Source organism: Oxyura jamaicensis, chromosome 13 (assembly GCF_011077185.1).
Source record: "Oxyura jamaicensis isolate SHBP4307 breed ruddy duck chromosome 13, BPBGC_Ojam_1.0, whole genome shotgun sequence".
NCBI lineage: Eukaryota > Metazoa > Chordata > Aves > Anseriformes > Anatidae > Oxyura > Oxyura jamaicensis.
The window spans coordinates 2,009,133-2,020,175 of record NC_048905.1 but is presented as its reverse complement, the minus strand read 5'-3'; the positions used below and the strand labels follow the sequence as shown (position 1 = coordinate 2,020,175).

The 11,043-nt window shown below is 40.4% G+C and overlaps 1 protein-coding gene across 1 annotated transcript; it reads right to left on the bottom strand.

The window, feature by feature from the left end:
• Positions 1–1,968: 1,968 nt before the first annotated feature.
• On the bottom strand, positions 1,969–11,013 carry MAT2B (methionine adenosyltransferase 2B). Its single transcript, XM_035338258.1, has 7 exons — positions 10,851–11,013; positions 8,791–8,985; positions 7,797–7,911; positions 7,354–7,506; positions 5,019–5,212; positions 4,022–4,135; positions 1,969–3,590 (listed from the first exon to the last, which is right to left on the bottom strand). Exons 1-7 carry the CDS (start codon positions 10,911–10,913, stop codon positions 3,420–3,422), a joined length of 1,005 nt encoding a protein of 334 aa, XP_035194149.1. The 5' UTR covers positions 10,914–11,013; the 3' UTR covers positions 1,969–3,419.
• Between the last annotated feature and the right edge of the window lie 30 nt (positions 11,014–11,043).

The window sequence follows — 11,043 nt, the reverse complement described above, 5'->3', positions numbered from 1 at the left end:
GAGATAGAGAAAGGAATGGAAATTATTTCTTCTATAAAATGCTAATTTCATCTTTCTTTGTTTCATTTTGTGACAAATCTTTATGGTCTTTCTCTAATCATTACATGGAGGTTAGATAAGACTAGATGATGTAAGAAACTTAGTTTCATTTATGAAAAACATATCCTTGGGGTTTAGAAGACCTGGAAAATATAAAGCAAAGTGCATCTGTAGTCAACACAAAAGGAACTCTAAAACCGTTGACTTCTCTTTCTTTATTCCCTTTACTGACAGAAAGCAATGAATATGGACACCAAAACAAATCTACAGTGAGGATTCAAGCAGGACTTTATAACACCACGCCTTCACAATCACTTAAAAATTAAGTATACAGAAATTTTTCTGTACACAAAAATTGTCTTGAGCAATCACCATGATTTTGACCCTGAGCAGTTCTCTGGCTGTTGGTGATCACTGCAAACACCTACAGAGCCACAAAACCAGAAAAAGAAAGCCAGAGAGGAAAAGGGAAGAGTAGTACGAACAACTCTTTTAGCAGCAATTTCACGGCTTTAAAATGGTTGTCAGATTACAGCACTAGTTCACCAGCTCTTGCAGGGTCTCCAGATGTTTCTTCGATATCTACAACCAAAGAAGATCATGAAATACCATGAAAGGTGTCTGTCAAGTACGAAAGTGTAATGGAAGTTACATTCTCCAGGGCAGCTTCCATTAAGCATTATGGTAAGGGGCACAGGTGAGGATGCAGATGCCTTTGGACAAGGTAAAACTGAACAGAGGCCTTCTCACAGAAATGATGAGGTTAAGTCATTTTTTATTTACTACTGGAGACTTCATAGTAATCATTCATAATTTTTTGACAAACTGTTAGAGGAACTGTTTTATCTGTATTTTGATTTAAATATGCATTTATATAAAAGATAGAGCTACTTGATTTTATAACAGTTAACATATGTAAAAGCTATGAATTTCATCTTTTCATCAGTAAGAAAAATGTTTCTTGGTAGGAGAAACTCCCAGGAACAAATGACATTAAATAACACATTTGCCTTTTGCCTTCAGAATCTGTCACAGCCTTCAGGTTATATTAATAAAGGGAAGAAATGATAGCCAGTAGAACTTGGATATTTATTGTTGTATAGACAATATATGGAGCAAAATGGAAGCGTACATTGTTAAATAGCTGTATATTACTAGAGTGTTAAATAATGGTATATTGCTACTGGAAGTTCGTATTTAGCTGAACACACATTCCCTGCCTTCTTTGCATCTTCCATGCATAATGTGGTCCTTTGAGACCTACTCTGGAGTTGTCAGTGTAACTAGCTCCTGATCTTTCTCTTTCAAACACACATTTTTCCTCTTTCTATGTGAAAGAATTCAATAGAGGTCTTGAGAACAACATATACGAGGTGCAACACATACATAAATGATATTGCCTACACCATATTGAAAAGTGTTGTCTGGGATGCTAGTTAGGAAAGTTCCCCAAACCAACCTTTCCTTGCTCTTTGAGCAATTGTACGCTTCAGTAAATAACACAGAAATGATTCTGCAAGTGTTCAAAGAACATAAGAATCCATACTTTTTAAAAAATTTATTAACTGCTTCCATGATGTTTAATATTAATTGTTAATTTACTGTGGTTTAAAGAAAAGATTATATATTATCTCAAATATACATTGGTTGCCTACAAGCGGAGAGGATGTACTCTGAATCTCCACCATCAAGCACTGAGGCACATTCTGTTTCAGACTCGTATTTTCAAAACTGTCTGTGATGTATGTGTACATTAAGTTCCCAAGTGACACAGTGACAGAGAAACACTTCCTAACCTAATCTACATCTGGAAATAGTTCATTAAATTAAGAAAAATAATTACAGAAAGGGCACACAGATTTCAAGACCTGGAAATATTTATGATTTGGAATAAACAAATTCTGACAGGAAATAAAGAACCAACAACCGTTTCTCATGCTGGCAATATTTATTTATTGTCATTTTGGAAACAGGTTACCATGTGTGTATCAGGACTTCAGAGTAAAAACACATCAGGATAATGACCTCTTAATATATGCCAGTTGAAAATTGAAGGACTGAATGTAAAGCTAACCTTTAGAAAATCTGAACTTGGTCTATTTTTGCCCCCCTCCCATCTTTTTTTAAGCTGAACACCCCCACCCCCTCTCCATTACAATCTCAGAAAAATAAATGATCATCAAAATGGAACTTTTCCCGGTTTTACTAATGAACTAATGATCTGCTGGCAATCTCAGAACATTTATATTGTTGATTTTAACATCTCCAGAAGGAAGCTAACCCTTACAAACTATGTTCTTCCTCTACTTTACGTAGCTACTGCGTCCAACTTCAAGGACTAAATTTAAGCAGATCCAAGATTTGGTTATATTAAACTACTGTGGTTATATCATTGCAGTGCAAACATTCAACATACGCACTTGGCTGTTCCAGAATGAGCTGCATCAGTGCAAGATCTGAGAGTCTGTGCAAAAGAAGCTGCAGTGCTATAAACTCTTGAAAATACCTTTCCTCTCCTCTCCCACACGTATTGACTAGCAACATCTTCCTCCAGCTAAATTTCACCAATCCCATATGCTATTGAAAAAAGAGAAAGATGAAGGTATTTCATGCTTTTATACAAAAAACAAATACAACCCCCCAGCTCAAAAAAAATAATAATCCTCTAATACCCATCCCCAAAACAAAGGTCAGAGCTATGTCTTCCCAACCCTCTTCTAGCTTTTATAAGTCACCATTAGAACAAGTACATTCAACTTGCTGTACAAATATGAAGCTGCAGGCATTCTAATAACAGAAAACTTGGAAAATATTTCAAGCATAAAAACTACACTTGATAACTGCAAAAATAAAGTCTCACTTTTTTAAAAAAACATTTTGATCTAAGCTCTAGCAAAACAAACATTTAACAACTCCTGCTTCAGTTTACCTTCAGAGTAACGCCACCTTCAGTAATTAAAAACAAGTAACTCAGATTTTTGGTGATAAAGTAACTGACCATACCTTTTAATGAAGTGAAATGGCATATACAACAATGGCACAGACCTTAAGCATCAACAACATATGTCAGCCAAAAAGAAGTTCACAAGTCATCTGAGTAGTTCTTAGCATCAAATAGTACTGATTACTAAGAACCATAATCTGCTAGGAATAGACATTAAGTTACACTGGTAGGAACGGAAGGAAAGATCCACAACATTGTACAGGCTCAGTTTTTGTCACTGAACTTTTTTTAGGCTAACAATTTCACTAGTGCAAGACTGTATGTTTACCTGATTAAATGAAACGCATAAGTGTCACAATTTAAGAACACTCATACAAAACTATTTTTTCTTTTAAAAAAGTGCCACATACCATACTTTTACTAAAAAAATTACAAACTAATGGAAGACTGTCTGCCTCCATCTCTTGTCAACAAGGAACGGCCAAAGTGATTCCTTGATTCCAGCTCGAAATGGTGTTCTCTGACCAATCCCCAGCATCTCCAGCTTGGAGCAGTCTAGCTGAGCATTCCTTGGACGGAGGGCTCCCATAACCGGGCAATCAGTAATCTAAAAAATAATAAAGAACACATCACCAGACAGAAATGAAAAAATGTATTCTTTTATATGTTCATTTAGATGTTCCATAGTCATTTTCTCTCCTCCCTTCAACTACGCTATGTTCTTATTTTTTGTGACTATAGTTACAAGGTAAAAAAAAGTGCTCAAAAAAAACAAAGGCTTTACTTATTACTAAGGACAACTATAGAACTATTCTGCAGAAACACCATACACTGCATACTGCTTACCAGCTATGTAATTTTCATAATCCAGCAAGTTAGTTAAAGTAGCATCTTCACCAATAAATATGCTATGCTAAACACACTCATCTAGATTGTCCCATAGAAGTCTACTTGCAGAGCCACTGTGAGACTGTAACCTACTACTTGAAATGATAAAGCACATCCCTCTTTCTACAGGTTCAATAACACATCACTTACCGGTCTCAAGTGGCTGCTGGGAAGGTTGAAAGCATCTGCAATTGCACATGCCATTTCGTACTTGGTCATCTGTTCATTGCCAGACCAGTGAAATGTTCCTCTTACGGATGGATCCTAGGAGGAAACAGTAAGCACAGGTGAAAAAAATGCAGCTACCCTCCAGACTAATTCCTGTGCAGAGTAAGCTTCCAGCAGGAGCCCATCCTGTGAGGCACTTCACAGCACTGCACTTTTCTGGGGACAACTCACATACCTTCAGGGCACACCTGTCTAGGGATTGAGACTGAAAATCTGTGTTACATTTATTTGGCCAGGCTTTTCAAAGACAGTTTAGATTTGGTAGAATTAACATGAAGGAATGGAGCCAACCAACCAAGGTTAAATAGCTGAGGAAGAACTCAGCTGTTCCATACTGTTCACTTAATTCAAGAACAAATGTGGAAGACACCACTCACATTCTGCAGGTTAAACTTGAAACCACGTAACAGTCCTATCAAAGAGATGGACAGCACCACATCCACAATGTGTTTTTTTTTTTTTTCATTTTTATTATTTTGCAAAGGTGGCAGCCTTAAGATGCGGCGCTGAATAAATGCAATGAAGCATTTAAGTCCAGTGGACGGTCTTCTGTCTTTTCAATGTTCTTAATACAGTGATCAATAGCATCTTTGAAAGTACTTTCAACCACCATCATTTTTTTTGATCAGAAGTGACAATTTGTAGAAGGCAGTGAATATATTTCTCTCCTGTATACTAGAAGAGACGTGACAGTTTTGAGAACGATCTGTTCTGTTACTTCACCCACTTTTGTTCCAAATATCAGGACACCTGCACACACTGTCACGTAAAGAAAAAATACTGCAGTATTACGGACAGTTCTTTCCTCCCTCCCAGTATTACAGAACTACAAAGAATAAGGCAGGTTAGACGCAGGTCTCAGTTTTTCAGAACTGGAACTGGTTTTACACTGAAGAGGCCTGTTTATTTAAATTCTTACCAGCATTCTTTTCTCTGCTAGTTGTCTGCAAACAGTTGCTACATCCTTCACGTTAGTAGGAAATCTTTGTTGCCAATGATCCATGTTGGCAGATTTATTACTGAACTGCACTTTATCAAACATAACAGTCACAGCGCTTTCCTCCAGTCTTTCTACCTCTCCATACAAGACAGGAATCCTAAGTACTGCAGCACCTAAAAGACAGAGTATTAAGAAGAGTATTACCAGAGCTCAGAAAAGGTATTAATGCTCTAGCAATACCTGAAAGATGTTTTGGAAGCCTTAAGAAACGTGTTGGTGATATTAACTGCTTTTCCTTTTTAATTTGTATGTGCTTAACGTTTGTCCTCTGAATAATGGTTTTGAATTTAGCTCAGTTAAAACACTTTTTACAAACACTAAGTTCAGAAAGGCTCATTATCATTTATGCCATTGATTTTCACAATGTTAACAAGCTTTACTTAACGCTGCAAGCCTGTTTGGGTTAGGGAAGAACAAAGTGGAAGGACACCTCATGATGGAAAGCTTCATACAATTGTGTTAATAACACTAGAAAGATCTTTTGGGGAAAAATTCCAGAAGGGTAAGACAATGCAGATTTTTTTTTTGTTAAAAGAAAACAAAAACACAACACACACTCTGTGTGAGTCACATAAAAGTAAAGAACTTAGAAAACAAAAACAAATACAATAAAAAAACATGACATTGATTTCCTGCTGCTCTAGAAATACTTCCTGAGTGAACAAACAAGAGTGTTCTTCCTTACTTTAAATACTGTTGAAGATACTTGAAAAGCGAATTGTCAAGTAGTGTTCATTAGCTGAGTAAAAGACCTTCCTTTTGTTCCCAGCTAGAGACTTGAAACAAACATCAGCTTCATTACCCGTAGTTCTATACTGGACCTTCTTAGTTTTATACGCGTGAATACCGAATATAACTTGTTTCCCCTCCTAAGCAAATTAAAACATGTTTTAAAAAATATACAAAATCCAACTAATTAAACTCAAATAACTAGTGGGGATCATTGTATTACACAACAGAAATGAACAGGGAAATAACTATCTTCAGACTACACAGACATTTGATAGACTGGAAGCTATCTGTACAGTATTATCAACTTAGTGGCTAGAAGACTAATGTGTGTAAAATAGGTGTTTATGAAAGATAATTGATGTTTCCAAGCATCTTCCTTAACACCATCTCAAAATGCTTTCTGCTAATACAACTGCTGCTACCCACTAATGCTCGATAGATCACGCTCAAAAAGGTTATGAAACAAAACTGCAATGTTGAACTGGGGGAAAGGATCTAGCAAGAAACCCACACGTACTTGAATTTGTTGCATCTTATCTTCATTACCAATCTAGAAGAGGGAGCAAACAGCATCATCGTCAAACTCAGATTATATTTACTTACTGAAAGTCACACTAATTTATCAACTGGTCAATCCCGAGGTTAAACAGGGCAGACTCAGAATGAGAGTACCACATTCACTTATCAGAAACCTTTTACAGATACACTGACATCTTCAAATTTCCTGAGAAAACAGGAGTGTAAACTGACAACATACTATCTAGAAACAGTCAAACCTCTCTTAAAAGAGCTAAATTTTACATACAAGGGAATACGTTCAGTCCTCAGATTTCTTCCTTTACTACGCAGAACTTAAAAAAGTATGTTTCTGCATTTTGAATGTTAGTTTTCATTAAGATTTATATCAAAAATAATCCAAGGCATTGCTTAAAATCAATGTTACTAACCCCTTAGAAAGTTGAAAGGAATTGCATGTGGCAAGCAATGCATGTGGTGTGCAAAAAAAATGAAAGCCTTATGTAAAGGAAGCACAACAGGAAATCAGCAAGAAAAACAGAAGAGCAAAAAGCCTATGTAAAAGCCTATGTGGATTTTGTCTGTATTGTTTTATCAAAAATCTGTTTTTCCCCTTGAAGTGAGCACACATTTAGAACAACTGCAATGCTTCCCCCCTCAGTAACAGCAGCTATGAGTCAAGTATGGTAAAGTTTCTGCTATTACAACATATTCCTGATATATTTTATTTAGAAATAGTTGATTCACATTACACAAATTCTGTTGAATGTCCATCAGCAGAGACAAGGAAGACAAAGGAAGAGCGGCACAAGTAAGAAATTAAGAGTTAGTCAACCTGTAAGTCACAGAAATGCCTGATGAGCAAGGAGACTGACTCCTTGTCACACTGCTTTCCAACTCTGTTGTCAATAGTTTCACAACTTTATCACTGACGAAGTTGTATGTTGGCTTAATAAACTCCTAAGTAAAAACAGAAATCATGACAAATGAACAAGTGTATTCTTACCGTCATTATTTTCCAGGACTGCCTTTTCACCCTCCAGTTTGGTTTTACCATACAAATTCAGGGGATTTGGTATATCAGTCTCTTTATAAGGAGGGTTTGTTCCATCAAATACATAGTCTGTACTAATGTAGATTAGAAATGCTCCAATTCCAGCTAGAAGGAAAACATTTGTATTCATTATTTTAACGCACGCCTTGCTTGAAATCTTAATTGAAGTTTAAGCAAATCTCCAGAAGACCTCATCTCCTAGCCCCATTCATTGCCTGTTTGTCTTTCACTGATTCTTCACCTAGGATCACGTAAGCCAGCCTTACAGAAAGTGCATCAACTGACACTGGCAGCAGAAACAACATTCAGAACTTTAAGCAACTTACTCATTTGTGCATCGGCACAAATAAATGCAGTAGTCTATCAAGAAAACAAATCCGTTAGAGTCTTCTTACCTGCTTCTTTTGCTAGGTTCCCTGAAGCAGCCACGTTGAGCTGAGAAGCAGCATCTGGTTGGCTTTCTACAACATCTGGCCGTCTCTCAGCAGCACAATGCACGATAACATGAGGCTGGAAATCAAAGAATAATTTTGAACAGACATCCTCAGGAAGTTGCAGTTCCATCCTAAGTGGAGAGATCCACTCCCTCAGGCAAAAAGGCATTTTACTAAGTTGTAAGAAGTAATAAAAGTTGTATCGTTTTTAATCATTGCAATCTGAGGAGCATGTTTTCCTTAGGAAGCAAAACAACCAAGGTTTCACATTAGAATACCACAGCTTTGACCGTTAATTTTGCAACCACAACCTTGAGTATCTTCTATCTTACAGAAGACCAAGGCTGTCTTTTTTTTCTTCAACTGTGTAATGACAAAAAACAGGGGAAAATGTAACATCTCACGTAATGTAATTAAAATAGTTGGGTTAAGTTTTTTTTGGATAAACTATTTACCCATGGCTTATTTGACACACTCAAACTATTACCAAGATATTTTTTAGAGGGGCACCCTACATCATGCTCTTCATGTTTTACATATTCCTGTTGCAAGTCGGCGTGAAAGGACAGGGCACTCCTTACCGTACTGCACGCTCCACATGCCGCAACGGCTGTATTCTAGTGTTCTTCAATTTCAAACGAACTACTTCGTGTTACTGGGTCAACAACTCACGTTTATCTTTTCCTTTAAGCCGCCCATGCGAGCGTACTGACACACACATCTGTCACCTGCGTTCTCTCTGCGGTGACGTAGAGAAGTTCAGAACTGTTTGCACCTACAGAGCAAACCCCCGCTCCAGATAGTCAGGCATGACAGCTGGATCCTATTTCAGGGCTCTGCTAACGCGTTAGCTCCGCCAAAGCCACATGACCCGAGTATCACAACAGCACTGCCAGCACACTGCTAGACATATCAAGTACTGCTCATACTTCTCATATCTGCTCCCAAAACTCACCTGAAAATCACGGATAATCTCATGAACTGCGACGGAGTCAAGAAGATTAACCTGTTCAAATTTAGGCTGAGCTCTTCTGTATCCACAGCCAACTGCATTCCAATTATTTTGATTGAATTCTTTAAACACAGCTCTGCCGAGAAGTCCCGTAGCACCAGTAATTAAAACTCGTCTACTGGGAATATCAACATCTTCCTAGGGAAACGAGAACAGGACAAGGTTGCCTTCTAATGTTATTTAGTCGTTTTGCTTGTTTTCCGTTCCCTTTCTTATAAAGTTAGGGAGATTGCAGCAAGTGCTACTGCATTCATTAGCTTCCCTTGTGATGCGTGTGTTTTGACTCGAGTGTCTCACAGAATACAACCATCTGGGAGCACTGATACTGTCCTGAGCCAAGTACTTACACAGAGTCTTGAAGATGCTGAAAGTAAAATTCAAATAGGAAACGTCTTCCACAAGAAGTGGGGGAAACAAGCCAAACAACCAACACAGACAAACTCAAAGGGCAGAATTTTAATTTCACTCAGAATCTGCTAACTTTATGAAACTTGAAATAGAAGAAATAACTTCTTTTGAACATGGACCTGAATCTTTCAGATTTAAGGTCCACATCCTGCAGTACATTTTGGACTGTGCCTGTAAAAAGCTCCAACAATACACTACTCTGTGGGCCTACACATTTAAAGACAAATTTAATATTAAGTGCAACACTAATTCATCAGCAATCGGCACATTGGTCTAATATCCAAACAAAAATACAGCTCTCTAGTCTTTGTTTTACTACATGGATGTGGAAACGATGTGATCATTTCAACTCCCCATCCATCCTGCTCACTCAAGCTTTGCTTCAGCCACAGCACGTCTCAGTGCTTGAGATGGGTGCGCACATGAATCTGCAAAGTTCATTCCTGTCCACCACCACTCGCTCGATCCTCAAGCTCTCATGAAAACAAACAAGATTCCTGGCGGTCTGTGCAACCTTTACTTCCTCGTTTTACTTCTGCATGTGTCACTGAAAAAGAGCCTGCCAACAACAAGAATAAAACATGCTTATATGTCAATACTGAAGAAAACTGCAGGCGTATGGAACTTCTACATCTTGGATCTTCCAAGCACATTATATGCAGACACCTTGTGGTAACTGGTATTTTTGTAAACACCGTCTACCACGCAGCTGTAATATCTCAGCCCCTTCCGAGCCTTCTCACATTTCCAGCACCATAACCCACCGCCGCCTGCTGCTCACGGCACGGGGTTCCTGCCCTCGGCCCTGCCGGTTTTAACACTTCTGCTCCACAAAGGCAAACGCAGAGGTGTGCTACAGGAAGAGGTGGGCCTAGTGCAAAGCAACTGCTGAAACCTGACAGCACATCGCACGTATTTCCTTCAACTCTAAGGCTGTGGACAAAGGAGGACTTATTTCTGCAAGTTACATGTGAAAATCAGTAACTTTTACGCGGACTGTTTCTTGAAAGGGACAAACTACAGAAAATTACGTTTAAAAAACTACTTTTATGTTTACAGGGAGTTTGGCCTCACAACACAAGCCGAGCGCCTGTTGCTTAACGCTGCCTGTGTCAGTCTGCACCGGGTGCGGGCAGGAACGCGCTGATTGCCGGCTTTGTTTTGCACTTCGGAGCCTAACCGGACAGACCGCCAGCACCTCTCTGGACAGGCAGCACCTGCCCCTACAAGCCGAAGGCCGGCCGCAGAAAAGCGAAGCGAAGCACGCTCGGCAGCCGTGATGGGACAGCTCCAGGCAGGATCAGGTGACCAGGAGCAGAGGGTGACAGACTGACAAGTGCCACCCGCGAACCCTGGGACAGCCTCCCAGCCCCCGCCGCACACAGCCGCTGCTCGCAGGAAGCCACCCGGCGCCGCGGGAGGAGGGCCGGGAGGAGCCGGGCCCGGCCCGGCCTGCAACAGGAGGCCGCCCCCCACCGCCCAGCCCCCGCCGCCCCGCCCGGCAGCTCCCGGGGCGGCTGCAGGCCCTACCCGAGCGCCTCCCCAGCGCGGCCGGGGCAGGGAGCGCCCCGCCGAGCCCCCCCGGCCCCGCGCACCTCCACCAGCTCGCAGCAGCCGGGCACGAAGCGGATCCGCAGCTCCTTCTCGCCGCCCACCATGGCGGGGCCCGGCGCGGCCCGGGCCTAGGCCTGGGCCTGCTCCTGCCACCGCCCCGCAGCACGCCCCGAGGGGCCGCCCCGCGCATGCGCCGCGCGCCGCCCGGCCCCGATTGGCGGGGGACGGCGGGGG